This window comes from Pezoporus wallicus, unplaced genomic scaffold (assembly GCF_028554395.1).
Source record: "Pezoporus wallicus isolate ANWC-B61680 ecotype Strahan unplaced genomic scaffold, APGP_CSIRO_Pwel_v1 contig_6484, whole genome shotgun sequence".
In the NCBI taxonomy this organism is placed as follows: domain Eukaryota; kingdom Metazoa; phylum Chordata; class Aves; order Psittaciformes; family Psittacidae; genus Pezoporus; species Pezoporus wallicus.
In genome coordinates, this window is record NW_026638903.1 from 2,308,917 (window position 1) to 2,330,841 (window position 21,925).

General features: G+C 39.4%; 1 protein-coding gene across 2 annotated transcripts in view; it reads left to right on the plus strand.

Moving 5' to 3' along the window:
• F5 (coagulation factor V) overlaps positions 1-21,596 on the plus strand; it is a 32,695-nt gene extending 11,099 nt beyond the window's left edge. Inside the window, exons 8-25 of one of the 2 annotated variants that reach the window (XM_057413076.1) lie at positions 1,013-1,190; positions 2,192-2,294; positions 3,383-3,594; positions 4,213-4,363; positions 4,773-4,985; positions 6,735-8,649; positions 9,566-9,743; positions 11,004-11,240; positions 11,715-11,925; positions 12,672-12,851; positions 13,745-13,861; positions 14,315-14,386; positions 15,415-15,509; positions 16,832-16,987; positions 17,847-17,991; positions 18,133-18,281; positions 19,044-19,226; positions 20,051-21,596. In XM_057413076.1, the coding sequence (XP_057269059.1) occupies positions 1,013-1,190; positions 2,192-2,294; positions 3,383-3,594; positions 4,213-4,363; positions 4,773-4,985; positions 6,735-8,649; positions 9,566-9,743; positions 11,004-11,240; positions 11,715-11,925; positions 12,672-12,851; positions 13,745-13,861; positions 14,315-14,386; positions 15,415-15,509; positions 16,832-16,987; positions 17,847-17,991; positions 18,133-18,281; positions 19,044-19,226; positions 20,051-20,239 (4,684 nt within the window). In that variant the 3' untranslated portion in view covers positions 20,240-21,596. The remainder of the gene's footprint in view (positions 1-1,012; positions 1,191-2,191; positions 2,295-3,382; positions 3,595-4,212; positions 4,364-4,772; positions 4,986-6,734; positions 8,650-9,565; positions 9,744-11,003; positions 11,241-11,714; positions 11,926-12,671; positions 12,852-13,744; positions 13,862-14,314; positions 14,387-15,414; positions 15,510-16,831; positions 16,988-17,846; positions 17,992-18,132; positions 18,282-19,043; positions 19,227-20,050) is intronic. The other variant, XM_057413077.1, reaches the window with a different exon arrangement.
• The last annotated feature ends 329 nt before the right edge of the window (positions 21,597-21,925 follow it).

The following is a 21,925-nucleotide window of genomic DNA, read 5'->3' on the forward strand; positions in this document are numbered from 1 at the left end:
TGCATGACACCTGTGTCAATGTAGTAAAAGTCATAATAAATAAGCATATTGGGCTATTTTGTTTGATGTGAGGAATTCTGTAACATACATGAGGTCATAGAATCATAGAATGGTTAGGGTTGGAAACATAATGCTGCCAGTGCACTGTAAGGTTAAATTTGCAATTTCACTTCCCCACTGCAAGAGCACTAGTAACTTTACAATCTGATGTTCATAAGAACCTTTAAGGATTTAAGCAGAACAAGACAAATTTCTTACCCTGTATGGAGTTACAGTTTCATATATCTCCATAGAATATAGCATTCACATAACACTTTAAATATTCCTTCTTTGGCATGATCTTTGCTCTTGGACTGCATAGAGCAAGCTTTTATATCTTTCCCTGCTAATTTCATGATATTACTTAACCACCTCAGTGCTTCTTTGTTCAAAGTTAGTTTATCCCTGTTCAGTAGCTTTTTTTGAAATGCAAGTGACCAGAACAACTGTGTTACTCTTTGTTACTTCCTGGTAAATATCCTGGTTTTGCTATCAGCATTAACAATTCTTATGTTTTTAAACCTAAGTGTAGCACTGCTTATTGTATGGTGCTTGACTGGGATTAACATTAGCTGTTCCTGTCTCTCCTAGAGTCTTTACTCCTGTAAGCAAATTGTTTATTTTTTCTGTGCTCAACTATGCCATTTTTAAAGGAGAGCAGTGATTTCTGCTATCTAATCTTGAAAATGTAGCTGCTGCTTCAGTTTGTTTCTTTCTTGCATGTATGCCCAATTAAATGAAATGTAAACTCTGATACTAATTGACCCTGATACTAGAACAGAAATAATGTTCCAAGCTCCTTCTTACCTAGTTTAGGTTAGAATTTGGGGTAAAGAGCATTAGGTTAGTTTAGGGTTTGAGTTTTTTTTCACACAATGAGGTTTCTGCCAGTTGCTTGAGTACTAATTCTGTATTCCAGTAGATGTCACTACTCAAGTTTTGTTGATCATTTGTCTTTTTCTTTATTTTTAAGACACTATAAAGCACAGTACTTGGAAAACTTCTCAAATCTCATAGGTAAAAAGTACAAAAAGGCTATTTTTAGGCAATATACTGATGCCAGCTTTACTAAACGTCTGGAAAATCCTCGCCCCAAGGAAACTGGAATCTTGGGCCCTATTATCAGAGCTCAGCTCCATGACAACGTCAAAGTAAGTAAAAAATTCAGAGTTTATTTATACTACAGCATAATTTTCTGTTGGGCACAGATAGAAAAGACCTACTTTGATTTGTTTGGGGTTTTTTTTGTCAAAAAATATAGCTGATGTTACAAATATTGGCCCTGTTAAAAGGTATGATCACAAGTGGTGGTGTTTAGCTTAAATTTTTCAGCATTCCCTCTATAGGTTCCTAATGGTACTTCATTTTACAAAATAAACATACTTCATTAACACTCTTTGTAAAACATATTTATATGTTGGCATTGATCTAAATGGAAAAAATTTGAACATGAGCCCAAGCTTCATGGGCCTCTCATTCCTTATGTTGTTATTTTTTTCTGCCTGTTTTAGACAGTGGTACTCAGTTTTCATCCTTAAATGTTCTTTCGTGGAGTTATGAAATGAAACACCCTCTGTCACATCCACTTGTCTTTCTGTTGTCACTTAATGATGCATCGCAAAGTTTCATGACCTTTTATTGCTACCATGAATCTGTGACTGAATTTGAGTTTAGCATGTTTGAGGGTTTTTTTGTTTTTTTTCCTGGTTTCATCAGGAATAAGCAGGACATTTTGCCTTTTCCTCTCATATCCCTGTAGGTCTTGGAATCTGAGAAAAGATTTGCTTTTAAATCTGTTTCAATATGGGAGACAACAAATTTAAAGTTCGTAAGAACTTTAATCAGTGACTTCATATTCCCTGAGGTAATGTGTGTCTCGTAGCTGGAGAAATGAGTGTTCTTTTTAGATTTTCCAGAGACCAGGTTTAAGAAGCTGAACTTTACTCAATGGGCTCTACAAAACCCAGCATCAGGGTATCAACAGCATTTAGACTGTGGGTTTTATGTAATCAGACAATATTGAAGACATCCCTTTGCTTTTCCAGCACTTTCTGAGCTGAAATCAGGAAAATTCTGCTGTAGTTGAAGCTTTTGTCATGTATTCTGGCAAGGATTTGCTGAATACTAAATTCATTTTTGCCTGTCAATATAGGTTGTGTTCAAAAATAAGGCCAGTCGACCCTACAGCATTTACTTCCATGGTGTGACACTTTCAAAGAATGCAGAGGGAGCTAATTATCCTCTGGATCCTACAAGTAAGGAATTTGTGAATTACATTTCGCATACCATTAACTGTTGTGGAGGGTTTCATTGATTTGAAGAGAAGAGATTCAAAGGAGCCCTGCAGAGAAGGACTTGGGGTGCTGGTTGATGAGAAAATGAGCATGAGCAGGCAGTGTGCGCTTGCAGCCCAGAAAGCCAACTGTATCCTGGGCTGCATCAAAAGGAGCGTGAGCAGCAGGTCGAAGGAGGTGATCCTGCCCCTCTACTCTGCTCTTGTGAGACCTCACTTGGAGTATTGTGTGCAGTTCTGGTGTCCCCAACATAAAAAGGCCATGGAACTGTTGGAACAAGTCCAGAGGAGGGCCATGAGGATGATCAGGGGACTGGAGCACCTCCCATATGAAGACAGGCTGAGAAAGTTGGGGCTGTTCAGCCTGGAGAAGAGAAGGCTGCTTGGAGACCTCATAGCAGCCTTCCAGTATCTGAAGAAGGCCTATAGGGATGCTGGGGAGGGACTCTTCATTAGAGACTGTAGTGATAGGACAAGGGATAACGAGTTAAAACTTAAACAGGGGAAGTTTAGATTGGATATAAGAAGGAAATTCTTTCCTGTTAGGGTGGTGAGGCACTGGTATGGGTTGCCCAGGGAGGTTGTGAATGCTCCATCCCTGGCAGTGTTCAAGACCAGGTTGGACGAGGCCTTGGGTGATATGATTTAGCGTGAGGTGTCCCTGCCCACGGCAGGGGGGTTGGAACTTGATGATCTTAAGGTCCTTTCCAACCCTAACGATTCTATGATTCTATGCTGTGGCTAAGCATGCGTGTGACTAGGAGACCTCAGTTCTGTGCTCTGCCTCTGCTGACCTGTTGTTTTGTCTTATAGAGAAAACAAGTATTGTCTGCAAACTATAGACAAATACCCTTTTTTTGTGTCTTAGTTTTCTGTTCTTGTTTGTGATTTTTGGAGAGAGAGACAAAAGTTCATGCTGAACAGGAGTTACCTCAGAGGTAGCTTAAAAAGGTGTGACATCACCAATTTCATTAAAAGGTGCAGCCTGATGTTATATAAAGATCTGGCTCTAATTTTGTATCATTACTGTTCTTCCTTATTTTTCCTTAGGCAATGACACCCAGAGAAGAGGAGTTGAACCAGGGAATACATACATTTACGAATGGAAAATTGCTAAAACAGACCAACCCACTGCACAGGATGCACAATGTATTACAAGGCTGTATCATAGTGCTGTAGATATTGAGAGAGATATAGCCTCTGGACTGATTGGCCCACTTCTGATTTGTAAAAGTGAAGCACTGAATCAGAAGGGTGTGCAGGTAACATGTTTGGCAACCTCTTATAGATAGATTTTACTCTAGTAATAATGTTGGCCCTTCAGTGAGTTTGGGTTTGCTCCCCTTAGAGAACTGTCATGTAGAGAGCAATTACACCAACAGGATCCTAAAGAAATTACTTGAAGAAACAGTCCTCTAACTGTCCACAGCAGTAGAGGAATTATTTTCTGATTTTCTTAGCAAGAGCAGCATTTCAACAAAAGGTCAACCTGACTTGAAAGTCTGTTTCTAGACTTGATTATAAACTTTGCTGCTGCTATTATATCTTTGCACTGTAAAGATATTCAGATATGAGCAGTGTCTATCTGTAACAGATATAACTCAGACTGACAATCCCAGTGATCACTGAACCCAGAGCAACCCAAATAGCATGGGAAAGTTCTTGGAGAGTGGTTTTCTTTCCCATCCGTTGAAATCTTGTATGGCAAAGCATTGTGACCTTGAAGTCTTGACTCTATGCTTAGCCTTTGGATCACACTTACCACAATTGTAGTGAAGCTTATATTGCCTATATAGTAAATAAGAAAGATAGTAGGATTGAGTTCGTACATGCCTCTGCTCATAAAATGCATTAACTGATGTGTCAATTTTCCTTTTCAGAAAAAGGCAGATGGGGAGCAGCAGGCAATATTTGCTGTGTTTAATGAAAATAAGAGCTGGTACATAGAGGATAACATCAAGGACTACTGCAGCAACCCCGCCAGCGTTAAAAGGGATGATCCCAAGTTCTATAACTCAAACATAATGCACAGTGAGTGGCATGTCAAGCTGAATATTGCGAAAGCTCATGTGAACATGAGCATTCAGTGATTGCTTGTTCTCAGGTGTAGTACAATCAGGGAATTCTCCAAAGTCATTGAACTTCTAACTATCCCAGGTGGCACTGTACAGAAATATGCAATATTTTAGGGACCAGGCTGGCTCTGGACCCTGAAACAAAGGCAAAGGTTATTTAACTTTCACATAGTACCCTGCTGCCTTAGAGATACTATTTCCAGAGCTAGAATAAACCATCAAGGCTGTTGTGGTTTCAGCCCTGTGTCAGTCTCTTTCCAGATGCAAATGTGAGTCCAGTTCAGTGGACTGACATGAAAGAACAGCAGGTTAGAAGTCTTATTCTGAAAATATTGAGACCATTTTTTATTTCACTTTTCTTTTAGCAATAAATGGCTATGTGTCTGACAGCAGTGAAATCCTTGGATTTTGCCAAGATAGTGTGGTTCAGTGGCACTTCTCCAGTGTTGGCACTCATGATGAGCTTGTCTCTGTTCGCCTTTCTGGGCACTCTTTTTTGTATCAAGGGAAATATGAAGATGTGTTGAACCTTTTCCCAATGAGTGGAGAATCAGTCACAGTGGAAATGGACAATGTTGGTAAGTGGTAAACTACAGTGTTTCATGCCTTTTCTAAGACATTTTTTTAATCCCCTGTCTATAGGGACTTACCTAAATAGGAATGAAAGCCTTTCAGGTAAACACAGTGCTGGAAAATGTTGAATCATTCCCAAAAGCAGTTGATGTGTATGGAATTTTGTTGGCTACACAGATTTAGCACATAGCATAATTGTATTCTATACTGAGGTGTTTTTTGTAGAGGCTTTTTTCACTTCACAGCTAGTACTGGGGCTAACAGTGATCTTTTTAAGGCAATTCTAAGATTGTTCATGGAAACAATCAGTACCAACTCCACTGTGTGATGCCCATACTTGCCACATACTTGTCCATCCTGAATTAGGTAAAATAGGCCAAGACTGCCAAATTATGCTAATCATGATTGGACAAATAGAGTACCCCTCACCTTGTGGTCATTTAGCAGTAGCAAAGTCTGCCTGACTGAATCACATCACTGGCCTATTGGTATACATCGTCTCAGTGTCTAACTAGGATTAATACTGTATCTTGAAAAGGTGACACTAGAACCCATGTAGTCTACACTTAAGGAGTTACCTGCAAAAGGACAGAGATTCATCCTCATTGAAGGCTATGAGTTAAATTCCACAGGGTTGAGGTATCTTTATCCTATTTAAAATATCCTTTTTTTCTTTTTTTTCTTTTGTATATTTAAATAATGAATTCTTTATGTCCTCAAAGCATGTTTTTGGTGATCATACTGCATCAAGACCTTGTAAGTTATAAATGTATGTTAAGTGTTTTATGTTATTTAAGACTAAGGAATCATAAACGTTCCATCTGACTTACAGAAAATTATGAGGTCTACCTTTGCTTAATTTTTGGTATGCAATCTTTTCTTTCCATCTAGGGCATGTTTCGTTTTATAAATTTGCTGTTGGAAGCTATGCGAGTCACTTCAAACCCTGATAAATACTGAAAAATCATATGGGACCTTTTTAATGAAAAAGGCTGTTTTTCTCAAGCTCTGTTAATTCTGTCTATTCAGTCATTTCTGCTAGTGCCAAAAGCAAGCTGTAATGAGCAAAGAATTTAATTTGATGCTGTTTAGGGAAACGGATTGTACTTTGTTCTCTGCAGACCCTAGTTTCAAATAGAGAACTTATCTTTTGACTAGGTTTTGAAGGAATTATTAAAACCTTTAAGTTAATCTAAGTTGCCTGGGATTGGCATTTTAATGTTTTGTGTCCAGATTGAAAATTCAAATTACTTTATTCTTTTAAAGATCATTCTTTGTGCATTTAAAAGCTTTTAAAATACTGTGTTTGTCAACAGTGCCTCAGAACATATTTGTTCTGTTCAGAATGCTCTGTGTGGCAATGTATTCAACACTAAGGGCAGGGCAAAATGAACATTTTCACTCAGAAGATCCCACTCTTAGATCTAGATATAAACATAGGATCCTTTACGTTGTTTCTCTCTTTTTCACATGCATCTCTTTAATGGGTTATGTTTGAACTCAGATCCTAGGTACAGCTTAATCTGTGAAGCTCTCCAGCTCTTAGATGTATGTATTTATATGTGCTATTATTTATTTACATTTATTAATTCCTTTTCATAGCAGTTAGAGCTAATGGAAATCTCAGTTGAGGATTAGGACTCTGCTATAGCAGGCGCTGTAGAAACAAACCCAGCAACTTGCTACTTACATGGTAGGCAATATCCTCTCATAACTACTTGTGTATTAGAAAACCACTTTTATTTCAATTGCAGGTACTTGGCTTTTAGCATCCTGGGGTAGCCCAGAGATGAGTAAAGGCATGAGGCTGAGATTCAGAGATGCCAGATGTGACAATGAGGAAGATGACATGTTTGATGTTATGGATTTCACTTACACCAAGACTGATAAAAAGGCTGTTTCCACCTCAGTTGAGGATGATGTGCAAGAAGAAGAAACTGATAAGGAAGATTTGGATTATCAGGATTACCTGGCTTCCTTTTACTCCATCCGAAGCTTAAGGAAAGCAACAGCCAATGAAGAAACCCAAAACCTTACAGCACTGGCCTGGGAGCAGTATGAAGGCACTGATGCCATGAGTTCTGAGGTGGCAGCTGGCTCAGGTCTGACAGCTCTATATAGTAGTGAATCCACAAGCACCTCTGAGTTCTCAGAAACTCTTATCACTCCTCTTCCCCTAATCGAGGCTGAAACATTCCAGTCAAATCACACATCAGTCAAAGCAGAAGAGGATTTATTTTTGGCTGGCACAAGTGATGGGAAGGCTGACTTGGTATTTGAGAATAGAAGCCAAAGCAATTATGAAATAGATCACAGTAATAACATGGCTGCAGATGAGCTCTCACTGAGCAATGGGGAAGGCCAAATGAATGTTGCAGAAGAGTTTCCAAGTGATGGGAATCACAGCAAATTTTTTTCAGAAAAGAATCAAGAAGACCGCACAGGAACAGAAAATTATAACATTAACAGTAAAAGGAAAAGGCGAAACTTGCTGGCCATCAAGTTTTACTCTGTCCAGAAGATGACTGCCCTTCTGAATCATGTACGAAATAAAAATGTCTCATTTTTTGACAAGACAAGTACACCTCATTCTGCGCATAATGCAGAGAACACATCTGAGATAGTGGGAGCTGGCCAACTTCCAAGTGATTATGATGATGAACTGGAAGAAGAAACCAAGGTGGAAAATGCCATGCAAGATGTTAACTTGACACTTGCTTTGGACCTCATTGTAGATGGGTCTAATGCATCCAACCTCTCTGAACCCAAGCTATCCAAAGATAAACAAGCAGACACTTCTTTAGGCAATATAAGGCCTAATTCCAGCCCTGCTTTAGTGAAGAACTTACTAGAAGCATCATTGCCCAGGTCTGGGAAATATTCATCTAAAACAACAAATGAGGAATGGAATTTGGTGTCTGCAAAGGGGAGTCTGGGATTTGAGGCAAATTTAGATAAATCTGTGGGTGGTAAGTTAAATCGTCATGGCAGGAATGTTACAGCATTCATAAGTAAGAAGCATATGAAGAAGTTTCAGGGGTTCTTGCATCTAACAGGAGAAAACCAGAAAGGGAGCCACATGCACCCAGCTCTGAAAGGAAGGGAGGAGAACAAGAATGATACTTTGAGTACCTCTGGAACCTTTATCAAGATCCGAAGGAAAAAAAAGGAATATCCAAAAGTGAACCACTTGATGAGCCCAAGGAGTAAAAAGCCCCCCCAGACCATCAATTCTATGGCAGAGTATGGCCGTACATTGTTTCTGGGCGAGACCAACCACACGACACTGCCATGTTGCACTAACACTACAGAGGCACCCAGTGAGGCCAACCATACACATCTGAGCAAAGCCAAGCACGAAGAGTCACAAAATTACACACTCACCCCACGGCAGTTTAAGCCATCGATCACGATTGGGCTTCCCCAAGAAAATGGAGAATACGAATATGTTATGGAAGGATATTACAGCGAGGAAACATCAGGTAGTGAATATGAGTATCATTATGTCACCTTTGATGACCCATACATGACAGACCCAAAAGTGAATATCAATGAACAACGTAACCCAGACAACATTGCTGAACATTACCTGCGTAGCAAAGGGAACGAGAGGAGATACTATATTGCAGCTGAAGAGGTCTGCTGGAACTATGCAGGATACAAGAAGAGGTTTGGCTAAATTATTTGCTTTTATTTTGCATGTCACCCTGATACATGCTAGCAGATTGTTGATTCGCATGCTGATATACTTAAGGGTAACATGATTCCCAGTTGCAGAAACGTAAGACTTTTCCATGAGAGGCTGGGGCTCCCCTAGAATGTCATAGAGAGAGGTTACTATAATCAAGAGAAACACAATTAAGAACCCTTTTCTATGCTCAGAGCTCTAGATAGATCTCTCCAGTGAGGTTCATCCTCAGCCAATGTGAGTTGGATAGTTCCATCAAAATTAACAGAGCCCATGGCATATACTTTCTCAGTGTGCTGAAGAGCAGAAAAACAGCCTTTTTTTCCTACTAGATTACTTTGGTTAAGTTTTTGTTTTTTTTCAGAATTGATAATAGGGTGAGGTTTATAGGGAATGATAATACGTTTTATCAGAATAATAGCATTTTGGTGCTTCTGTTTAAGATCTGCAGTATGGTTAGAATGCCTAAAAGCTTACTTTTTCTTACCAGCTTTGTGTGGCAAAATGCAGATATAATCAAAGGTAAAATGTGTTCCTGTTAGCTTTCCAGAGAAGGTATGTCTGTGTGACAGTAGGGCATAGGTGGTAGGCTCTCTACACTCCAACCTAAGCCCTGATTCAGGTTGTTAAGGCTAGTTGTAAAAAAGGAAAACAGAGCTCAGGTGGGGTTTGAAAGATTAGAGGTTTTGGTCAGTGATAGCTGACCAAAGCTTCAAAGGATCTCCTGTACAACTGTAGAACTAGAATTGCTTAAACATTGCAAGTCACGATTTTCAGAATCATCTGGCATTTATTTGTGTGTTTATTCTTTATATTCTAAAATGTTCCTGCTGTATGAGTTCTCAGGTTTCATCAAAGCTAGTATTACTGATTCACTGTGTGGGTTTTTAATTGGAGATTTCCTTTCAGTACAATGATGAATGACAAACCCTGTAAAGATGGCACCACATATAAGGTGATTTTCCAAAGCTATACAGACAGTACCTTTACGACACTTCAGGATGAAGACGAGTATAATGAACACCTTGGCATCCTGGGGCCAGTTATCCGGACTGAAGTGGACGATGTTATCCTAGTAGGTCAATGTTTTGAACATGTGTGCAGCATAAGATTCTTGTGGTGATTATACGGTGTGACATAGAATGGGTCTAAAAATCCCACACATTTTTAAAAGATGATGGTTGGGGAAACAGTTTTCAAAGCTAGAAACACTAATGTGAACACAAAAACACAGTAGTGTGTTGCTTTGAAACACATCCTTGTTCTCTCCTCTCCATAGTAAATTCTGTTTTTTTTCTGTTTCCTAACAGTAGATACTGACTTATGAGTCTAATGTAAAATGAGATTTAAGTTCAATGTTAAAAAATTATTATTTTTTAAACCCAGATTGCACTGAACATATGAAAAGGGAGCTTCTTAATTTTTTAAAGAAATTAATAAATCTGTATTAAGGATTAATATATTTATCCAAAAGGTATGCTTTTCTCTGAAAAACTTTTGCTGTAGATGGGTTGGTTAGTTCTAATACAAACAACAAGGATAGAGAGGAACTGTATTGCTGGTGATAGAGTGGTATATTTGCATTAGGCAGCACCTTGCTGTAGAGCTTCCCTTCTCTTACCCCTTCTTCATTCAGTCTTCCAAAACAGATAGATGGGCTTAGATGGGGAGAGTAGATCTCTCTACTTTCTGCTTATTTCAGTAGGAGTAGTGCACAACAGGAACACATTGAGCTACATTTAAAAACATTTCTCTTAGAAGAAGGAGGCTATTTTAGCTTGGGAGCATCATTCTGTAAGGAGAGGTAAATATGTAATCTCCTTATCATCGTGCTTCTCTGGGACAAGTGAAATGCACTGATTTCAGTGGGAGTGATACATACAGAAGTCTGGTGTTACTATTTTGTACTGTCCTTTAGTGCAGCTGCAACAAAGCCCACAAGGTAGAAACTCTCCATCTCCCTGCTTGCTGTAATTAAGCATATCCACCTGTAAAGGGCAACAATGAAAGTCCTAAGAACCTAGACTCTGGAAGACAGGGAGTTAGATTTATGCTTTCTACTTTTTAATTGACTACCTCCATTGAAGAGGGTGGCTCTGCATGGAGACGTCAGATGCTATCCCTGCCAGCTTTGCTATGCACAATGTAACCTGTAATCACTTTACAAACCTTGACCATGGTTTAAGGTCATGGGAATCTATTGTGTGGGGACTTTGTTTTACACCTGCATTTGCTGAAGAGAATCTATTTCTTCCTTTCTTTGGTTTGTTGTTTTTTTTTGTTTGGTTTTTCTTTTTTTTGGTGTGTGGGGGGGTGTTTTTGGTTTTGTTTTTAGGTTCATTTTAAGAATCTGGCATCCAGACCATATTCTCTCCATGCTCATGGACTCTTCTATGAAAAGTCATCTGAGGGAAGCATTTATGATGATGAATCTCCTGCCTGGTTTAAGGAGGATGACCAAGTCCAGCCAAATAACAGCTATATATACGTATGGTATGCAAACAGGCGATCGGGACCTGTGCAGTCAGGAGCAGCTTGTCGGTCCTGGATCTACTACTCTGATTTAAATATGGTAAGGAAATCAAAATCGAAGTGGTAGTGTTGCTGGGGATGATCACAGAATCACAGAAACATTTGTGTTGGAAAGGATCACTGGAGAACATCTAGTCCCCCCACCCCCAACTCAAGCAGAGTCAGATAGAGTAGGTTTCCAAGACCACATCCAGTCAAGTTTTAAGTATCTCCAAGTGATACTGCTGTATAGCTGTAGAACACATTTTGGTTATCTGGCATTTTGGGCCTTATGTTCCCATCTGACATTTAATCTCTTATACTCAGTTAAAAGAGGATATAAGCTGTTAAAAAAATCAAATTGTGGAGCTTATTTGTAGATTGAGCCACAGGAAAGTAAAGATACAACACAACAACAATTCTGACCTCTGCTTTAAATTTTTAGGGTCTGATGCATTTCTACGGAATTCTGTGTTTTCTTGACATCTTTTGGGAAATCCACTCTTAGATCTTATATGAGTTCATTACCTTCTAGGAGAAAGATATTCACTCTGGTTTGATTGGGCCAATACTGGTTTGTCAAAAAGGAACCTTCAGTATGTCAAACAACAGCAAAACATCGACCCGAGACTTTTTCTTGCTTTTTATGGTCTTTGATGAAGAGAAAAGCTGGTACTTTGACAAACATTCTAGAAGTCCGTGTACTGAGAAGACCCAGGAAGGGCAGCAGTGCCACAAATTCTATGGTACTTATTTAATTTTGCCAAGTATTCAGTTTGTTGTGGTAGAAGGAAAGGTGTTGGGGGAGGTATCTCAGCTCACTGTGTCTTTGAACATGCATAAATCTTACATGTTAATTATGTGAATGGGGTCATTTTTGTTGTTGTTCTTCATTATACCCATAATAGTCATAGTCTCATATGTAAAGATTAGCATTGACTGGAAATTTGTTATTACAATGAAGAAAGGTCATACTAGACTGAAACTTCCAACAGAAAACTACTCTCTGGTACACACCTACATCTATCCCCCATATTTAAAAAGAAAAAAAGAAAACCAAAAGACCCTCTTTTTAGGAAGAAGTTAATGCCCTGAAACCTTTTTGCAATAAATTTAAAAATACTACCCTAATTTGACAAATCACATAGTTCTACTGAGGAATTTAAAGCAGCCATAAGACAGCTCTTCATATACCTCTCTGTGGATGCAGAGATTTCAGACATGTAGACTTGAATAAGTGGCTGACTGTTCAAGGCAACCATTTTTTTCTTTTGAAGGTCGGTAACAAAACTATGTTTCTGTCTTTGAAAATCTGATGTTTGTGTGCTGTAAGTGATCATGTTTGAAAAAGGCATGTTGAGAAGAGGAATCTGCCTTTTCCCAAATGCTTTACGTCATTAAATATTTTACTCATTTTGATAACTACATTCTAGCACTTTGAGACCTGTTTTGTGAGCAGTTTTCCTTATCAACAATGTTATTTGATTTTCAGCCATTAATGGGATTACCTACAATTTGCAAGGTTTGAGGATGTATGAAGGTGAACTGGTCCGATGGCATTTGCTGAATATGGGTGGGCCAAAAGACATTCATGTTGTTAATTTTCATGGACAGACCTTCATAGAACAAGGAAAGCCACAGCATCAGCTTGGTACATACATGCTCCTTCCAGGTAAGTATCAGAGCAGAATAAGTTCTAAGGGGTGATCATTGCAGCCTGTTGTCTTCATACCAGTATAAAGGTGGACAGAAGTTGCTGTTGAGCACAGTAAGAAAGAGTTTGAGAGTGCTACTGGTTCATTTGCCTACAATGGTGAGAAGGAAAATCATCGCTTTGCACCTTGCTTAACAAGGAAATAAAGGTAACGTTGTACTTTAAAACTGGAAAGATGAATGAAGTTACAGGCAAAACTTAAGTGCTTGGACAAATGTTGTCTTTTCAGATGAGAAGGGATATATATGGAAAATGAATATACAAAAAGCAATGAGGGCACATACTGTGCTTTCTAAAAACTGCAGTAAATAGTCTAAACCATATCTGCTTTCTGCTCAATCCTTGGCACTCCTGGGATATGCAAAAAGTGAGGCGAGGGCCCATACATCTGATTCTCCCACATCTACTTTTGGCTTCTTTCATCCATCCTTTACATTGCTTGAAGAACTCAACACACTGGGGCAGCAGGAGTAAGAACTATAATCAGCACCAAATTAACATCCCTCCATTATGTAATAAACTTAATAGCACTGTCCATTACCTGGCTCAGCACTGAACTTAATGTGCAGGTACCTGCTGTTACGTACAGGCATCCAAGATTTTCTATTTTGCACCAGCAGCAAAGATTAGGTTTTGATCTGGTCACTTAATTCTAAACTCTGTCTCCAGCTGTGACTTGCTTGCTAAGAAAGGAATTACTGAGATGCTGGTAGCTATTGCTCTCTGTAATGTGTAGCAGGTTATTTAATTTTTTTAAGTCACAGGATGATATTTGCTTTACAATCCAGCCTTGCTAACATCAACCTTATGATGCTAATGTTTCTGACATGTTTCTCTTCCATTTTTTCTAGGCTCATTTAGAACAATCGAAATGAAACCGCAGAGACCTGGCTGGTGGCTTTTAGACACTGAAGTGGGGGAATATCAGCAAGCAGGAATGCAGGCATCCTATTTGGTTATAGAAAAAGGTACTGAACTAAGGAGGTTTTTGACTGGGGAGAGTCAAGCTATAAAGTCATCTCTACCCTTTCAGTATTACTAAAAATAAATCTGGGAGGTTGTTCTGCAAAAAAATAAAGCAGATTGTCTGTGCATTCAGGAGGGTGTGAATTGGTTACTGTAGATTTGTGGTAGAAGAAAAAATGTGTTTAACCTCTACCATAGTAGCTCTGAAGTATTTAGCATACAATGTTTATTCCTTTAGCATACTGGCTTTGAATTTGAGATCTCCCCTCAGTGACCAGTGGATTAATCTGTTGAGAGAAATTGCAGAGATGAATTTGGCCTTCTCTGGGAAGAGAGTGGTGATGTTACATTGTTACTAAGAATTGTTCTGAGTGATGTTGTTTGAGAAGATTCCACTAGACTGTATGTTGGAATTGCCCTCCTGTTTAACAACAAACCTACTGTGCTCTCTTTAGAGTGCAAGATTCCAATGGGTCTAGCAAGTGGTGTCATACTCGATTCACAAATTGATGCTTCACATCATATAGGTGAGTTAATGCTTGAAAAGGTCTGGGCATGCTCCTGAATGTGCATAGCAAAGTATTGCAGTTCCAAATCCTTTTGGCATCTCATGATAAGTGTTACAAGATCAGTTCAGCAGTTAATCCACTGTCAGGTTTAAAAGCTCTCCAGTGCTATAAGCAGAGACTGAGAGCTGTCTGAAGTAGCCCCCATCGTTGTAATTTAACGGTGTCGCAGGTCTACTGTCAGTATCGCAAGCTTGAGAGCTGAGGAGTCCTCTGTCTATGGCCTGCTGGATGACCTGGAACAACCCCAGCTCTGTCTTTTTGTCCTTTGGCTTCCCTGTTTGAAAATGAACACCAAGTATTCAAAAAGCTTTTGGTATGAGGTGTGAAAGGACAAAGTATACTTGTTATGAAAGATTTGGGAACCTGGCATCCCTCCAGAGCAATGACAGCGTCTTTAATTTACCAAGTATTTTCCTGGTAGAGAAGTGGGATCATTTGGTAGAGAAACTGACAGAATTTTACATGGACAGGGGCAAATCAAGGTGTACAGGTTACACATACATGCAGGAACACACATCCTTTCCCTTGAAATAACAGATTATTTATTTTGGAAAATGTGGGGGTTTTTTGTGGTTTTTTTTTGTGTTTAATTTCTTCATTTCCTACCACAGTGTTATAAAGGCTTGAAAACTCTGTTGTCATATATATTCCATATCAGTTGTTAACATGGAAACCTCATTATGCAGAGAGGAGCTGTCCTGCATGAATGTAGAATACATTGTGTCTGATACTACTGGTGGCCAGCACTTGATTAGCAGACTCTAGACCCCAGTTCCAAAGCAGCAGACAGTGCGCTACAAAAAATGCTGTTATTTTTCAAGTCATTCTGCCAATTATAAAACTTCACAGCTGACTTGGTTGGTTAGTTGGTTGATGGGTTGTTTTGCTTTCTCCCCCAAGACAGACTGGAAAAGAAGTGAAGCACGCGATAGCAGGTTGCAACCTTAATTTATTTACTCATCCTTTATTCCTGTTTTCTGTCTTAGACTATTGGGCACCAAAGTTAGCCCGATTAAACAATTCTGGAACATACAATGCTTGGAGCACTGTAGTGAAAAAAGAAGAACTTGCTTGGATCCAGGTATGGTTGGTTCAGCAAGTGCTTGACCGTAATCGAGTTGTGATTTTCCTACAACTTATTATAGAAGGTCAAGATGTTCTTGCTCTCTCTGAGAAGACTGCTGGGGAAAACTGAAAAGATCTAGCAAGTTTGAATGGTGATGCCATGAACTGTCTACCTCCCCTGGAGTAACACAGTCTCTACTGCTGTTGAAGTCATTGACTGGACTATCATAATTTAGACTGTAACCATTTTGTAGGCAAATTGAGTCATTCTTTCTACTACTTTTCCCGCCCTCTCTCTACCTGATAGTACATATTTATATGTATGTGTGTGTTGGGTGATCATTTAAAATGCAATACACTCAAGCATTGCTTCAGATAACTTGGGGGGGAGGTTAGGGTTTCTTGGGGTTTTTTTTTGGTTGATCGGTTGAGATGCTTCTGTGTCCAACTTGACACAGCACAGTGTGGCTTCATAGGGAAATTAAGCTTATAATTATGGCTTCAAGCACCATATCATTGTCACGTCATTCCATAATTTTTTTTCCATCACAATCACTTTTGCAGCAGATAGCAAATTTGCACCCAAATTGAGGTGATTTCTTAGAAATCTCATTAGAATTGGGAGTTTGGAGAGGAGAAAGACTCAAACTAGTGTTGCAGTGTAAGGTAAACAGGTGGCTGTTGTGTTTGCCTTGCTAACATTTGATGTGCTAGCAAGTTAGTAGAGGTGAACTCGGGAGACCTGAGGTCTAACTGGAAATAATGCTGGGAGGAGAGAGAATTTGATTGGGGGCATGGTAGTGAGAAGCTGAGTTACTGCAGTAAAGTATGCAGAGATACGGAAGACATACCCCAGAGAATGAGTTTCACTGCTGACAGGCACACCCTGCTGATTTGTTGTTAAGTGCTTGGATGTGGTATCAGCAGCAATGGTAGCTTTTCTGCACTTCAGAATGTCTTTTATCAGCCTGGGTGTCCAAAACTAGAGGCAGCTCATGAGAATGCAAGTCTTTAATTTCTTTATACTCCTTTTGTCTATCTGTAAAATGAGGCTAAAAGAGTTCTGCCTGTCACAGGTATTTTTGAGGTGCCTTCGTGGTGCTGTGCTGAACAGTATAAACTGGCCTCCAAAATGAAATGCACACACAGATAAATACTCAAATTATATGAGAGTGAGACAGCATTGATTTGGAATTTGGCATCTGGTTGTTATTCCTCCTGAGAGTGTTAGTGTTGTGGATGTTAAAATGCAGGGCACAAAGCCAACATGTATATGACAAAGAATGAAATGGATATTGCTTGCATTATTGGTTTTGAAACCCTGTTTGCTGTTCCTAGGTGGACTTTCAAAGACAAGTTCTGTTAACTGGGATACAGACACAAGGAGCCAAGCAGTTTTTAAAGTCCTTGTATGTCCAGAAGTTCTTCATTGTTTACAGCAAAGACAAACGGAAGTGGAGCACTTTCAAAGGAGACAGCTCACCAGCACAAAAGGTCTGTATGTGCCACAGGGGTTGTGATAACCTAGATAGCATCACTGGGTGATACAGTGAGGTAACAGTTTAATTTTATGTTAAGAGATAGGAGAAAAAAAATTATGGCTTTCAGAGATGTAATAACACAGCTTGAAGCTGCAAAGGGCAATCTAATAAAATTCAGGCCAGAAGGCCTGTAAGGTGAGGAATCTCATAGACTAGTGTTTATTGTGGCCCTATGACCTTGACTGTGTAGAGTCTGGCTTTTTTACAAGTATCTCTCCGTACTTTTATTTCCTAAGTCCATGTCAGCTTTTTTGATGCAAGCAGGAAGCTGAACTAAAAATCAGGTCGTATGTCATTTGGGATTAGATCTTCCCTGTTGTCCCTCCCTTTCTGCTGTCACAACAGTGGAATGTTAAGCTGTCTGAATTGTCTGCAGAAGGCCTCTGTCATAAGTGTCATACCTTGAAAGAGGTTCATTTTATGCCCAGCTGCTCCAACCATGCTTATTAGAGCTCCCTTCGGTTTCTTCTCCCTGAAGTTTCTATGGTACAACTCTCAAACTGAAAACCTGTTCTCTCTTATCTCTCCCCTCATTACTTACATCTTACTACTGACTTATGTAGTACATAGAAATGGGTTGCTTATTTGAACTGAGGCTTTCAGGCACTTTCAAATATGCTAAGATAGAATCATGAAGTATTCCGAGTTGCCCTTCAACACAGGGCGCTCCATCACTGTGGATGGGGCTAACAGTGTAAAAGACTACTTTTGTATCAGGGCAGGCTTGCAGCATCCAAGGTTGTGATTGCACTAAATTAACTATGTATGGACTTTCTTCTTTTTTTATTTTTTTTTTAATTTTTCTTTAACAGATTTTTGAAGGTAATTCTGATGCCTATGGCGTGAAAGAGAACATCTTTGATCCCCCTATTATTGCTAGGTACATCAGAGTTTACCCAACTGAGGCCTACAACAGGCCTACTCTCCGCATGGAGCTTCTGGGCTGTGAAGTAGATGGTAAGAATGGGTCACATGCTTCCTTTCTGGCAATTTTTTTACCTAATATCTTAAATGAAGCTAAAATTGTGGGTGTTCTCAGTTCCAACGTTGTTGGTTAGGCAGTGGCTACTGAAGATAACATGGTGTTTCTCTTAACAGGTTGCTCTTTGCCACTTGGAATGGAAAACAGAGAGATCAAGAATACCCAGATAACAGCCTCGTCTATTAAGACATCCTGGTTTAACACATGGGGGCCTTCACTTGCTCGGCTCAATCAGGAAGGAATGATGAATGCCTGGCGAGCAAAGGTAATGGTGAAAAACAGGGATGACAGCAAGACGGCTGCAGTTACTAAATTTGTACTGCCTGTGTGCTCATGTGCTTCCTGCACGTTGTGTCCAGTGCCAGGCATGTTAGGATTATTTCACAACCATCCCTTGGGAAGAAGCCCCTTCAACAATTCCAGTGGCAAATTTCCAGCAAGAGCAATGAAGTCATCTTTTCAGATGGATATTGTTCTCTAGGCCTCAGCCTGCAGCACTTCCCTGCAGAAACAGTCCTTTTAATGTCAGGATATGAATGCAACTTGAATATTTGGCTTGAAGGGATTAAAGAAACCTTTCTGGGTTCCATATAGGTAGTGCAGCTTAATGGATCCAGGGGCAGATGACCTTCAGTAAGGCATGTGAGCATCTGAGTCTTCAAAATGGAGCTGCATTTCCTTAGGAAGCACCTTGAATGCTTCACAAAGATTTGTTGTAAGATACCAGTTTTATAAGCATTTGGTATCATGTATTACATTTTAATACTGGAGATAAATCTGTGTTATTGTTTGTTATGTATTGGAAATTAATGTGGAAATCTTAAGACACCAAGACATTACCTGCAGTGAAGAATTTAATTGTATGGGCCACAAAGAATGGTTGTGACTTTTGCCTCAACTTTACTCTTGTGCACTTCTTTGATACAGTTTTTATGCAGTTTTAACAATCTTTAAGCAGGATTTTTCATTTAGGCAAATACGGACATAGACATGTTTGCTAATAGACAACTCTTTTTATGAATTATAGTTGAACAACAACCAACAGTGGCTGCAAATTGATCTCCTCACAGTTAAGAAGATAACTGCAATCGCTACCCAGGGGGTCAAGTACATGGCTGCTGAAAACTTTGTGAAAACCTATATTATCCTATACAGCGACCAAGGCTCAGAGTGGAAATCCTATACGGATGGTTCAAGCTCAGTGGCAAAGGTATTTCTCAGCTCTGGCAACTGTATTATTGCTTGCATTTAGATGCTGAGCACAGTCAAGGCTCAAAGGCAGAGTACGCTAAAGAGCTGAAGAGAAATTCTCAGAAGCTTTTATAATGCTAGGGATCTGGGGTTACTGCAAATAATGTCATAATATCCATCTGATTTTAGTCATGGTAATTAATACTAGTAACAGGGAAGAATGCCAAATCTGTAGAGTATGAAGTCAACATTGTGATAAAAGGAACTAATATTATTTGTAAAGGAGGACATTTAATTTGAATGAACAGCAGATTTCCTGGGGCCTCTTTTCAGCTGTTTTATTTCTGCCTTGATTTTATAAATTAAATTCATGTTAGTGCGCAGTTTTGCTGTACAGAGCTGGACAGCTCCAGCTGTTGACAGAGCGGACACAGTACTACGTCGTTGCTCATATCACTGTACTCACTAACCTAACCCACAAGGGCTATTGACGGAGTAAAATAAGGGAAGATTGGTTTGTTTTAGTTCAGGCAAGTTAGAATGGAAAATGTGGTGTGGATGGAAACAGAGGCTGTTTAATTGATTCAGACTCAGATATTGCTGGTCTGAACTAAATTTCAACTAGCATTTTAGGAAGAGGCTGGATGTGGTTTCATGTAAAATCAGAAACGAGTTGGTCCATGTTCCCTGGATGGTTAATGCAACAGCTTGGAACCATTTTAAAATGAAAAAGCAGGTTTGGGTTTTGCTTTGATGTTTGTTTGGTTTTTTTTGGTTTGGTTTTGTTTTTTTTTCTTTTTTAAGTGCTGCCTTTTAACTAATTTTGTGTTTGTTAATCTTCAGGTTTTCTTGGGTAATGAAAACAGCAACGGGCATGTCAAGCATTTCTTTAACCCACCCATCCTATCCAGGTTTATCCGCATTGTTCCAAGAACGTGGTATAGTGGTATTGCCCTTCGTGTAGAACTCTATGGCTGCGATTTTGGTGGGGGTCTGACTGTGAAAAGGACTGACGGTTCTGGGAGCTCTTAACCCTTCAGGAATCATCATGCAGAATGAGGCTTTTTAAAACCCTTAAAGCAATCATACTGGATGTGTGCTTCTTCAAAGGACATTAATGTTTTGCCAGCAAGAATTATGAGAGATTTCTCTGGCAGAATTTTTGTTCCTACAAATACACACTTTGGAAAACCATTTCTTTTCTCTGGGAAGAAACAACAGTCCCTTCTCATTTGTATTATCATTTCTTCATTATAACGCGCTCTGTTTTACCTTTTGCTTAAAAGTTCTAAATCCCTAGGGATGGAGACTCTGGCCTTAATCCTGAGCCCTGATTAACTTCATTTTGTAATGCTTCTGCAGCAGAGAGGAGGAATAGAAAGCTTACAGCAGTTGGATGTTCTCTGTACATAGGGCTGAGAGAGAAAACTAGTGCAGATATGGAGCTGTGGTGCTGCATTCCAGCAATGTGTTGGTAAGAAATGATTGTAGAGGTGGCCTCACCTCCGCATCTCTTTCATCTACACTGCCCCAACAGTAGAATGCATCCCAGCATTGAGGTGTGTGCAGGCCCTTGGAGAATATGGTTCACATTACTGATTTGTTTCTTGCATACCCAGGCACGCCTGAAATGCTGTGGATTTCATGTAATTCGTCTTTAGTGCCCTTGCAAGGGGAAGGGGAGACGGCGGTATCTTTCTTTCCTGGAAACAGGAAGGGAAGTGATTTAACCTGGCAGGTCATGGAATGACAACAGTAGAACCAGTGAGGATCCAGAGCTCCTGACACTGTCCCATGCAAACTTTTAGACCATGGGGTGGGGGAGCTCCCTCCAATAGGATACATTGAGAACTGTAGCTGCTCAGTGAGAATACCACCTGGTGGTGGCAGAGGAGGGTTGGATGAAGCTGGGTAATGGCAACACCTGCACCTTCTTTACCATTTAGCTGTAACAGTGTTTTCAGTAATAGAACTACTCTTGTGCGTGGAGCACACATGGATTTTTTTCCAGGATGGCTACATCTAGTTAAAATATATACACACAGTCTATGAACTCATTATTCCAGCAAGTTTTGGCTAAGCTTTCAGTAGTGTTTATGGCTTTCATCCTGTAAATTTTTTAGTTGCAGAACTTCCACTTACCACACTGGGTACCATTCAGCAGGGTGGATTTTTCAGAGACGTTTGTCTTTGAACCTCATATGGTTTTATCCAGGTTAGTTCAGTAGTTTTTCAATTCTTGTATCTTACAGACCATGCATTTCAAAATGAAGGCACAGAACCAGAGTGAAAAAAGTATAAAAGCTAAACAAATATTTTCTTTTTTTTTTTAATTATGTTGCAAACTCTTTCAGTGGTAAATAAAGATAATATTGTAGCATGGAAAACATGGACATTGGATATTTGCCTTGATAGTGCTCTTTGGCAGTAATTAGTGAAATTCTGCATTATGAGAGTAAAATTTTCAGCTCCATGGGAATTTTCAGAGCTAATCAGGATTTCTTTCAATGGTAGAACTTTATGAATAATTGCTTCATCTTAAAATATCAGTTTGTTAATATTCTGTAATGGTCCTTACTTTATTTTTATTTGATGCAGCCATGAAATAGCACTACAAGTCATGTTCACTGTAAAAATAAAACGTGTAAACTTTGGAGTCAGGTTTTACCCCAGAATGCAGATAAGAAAAGCTTGCTAACTTTTCAGCAGGACAGTGCA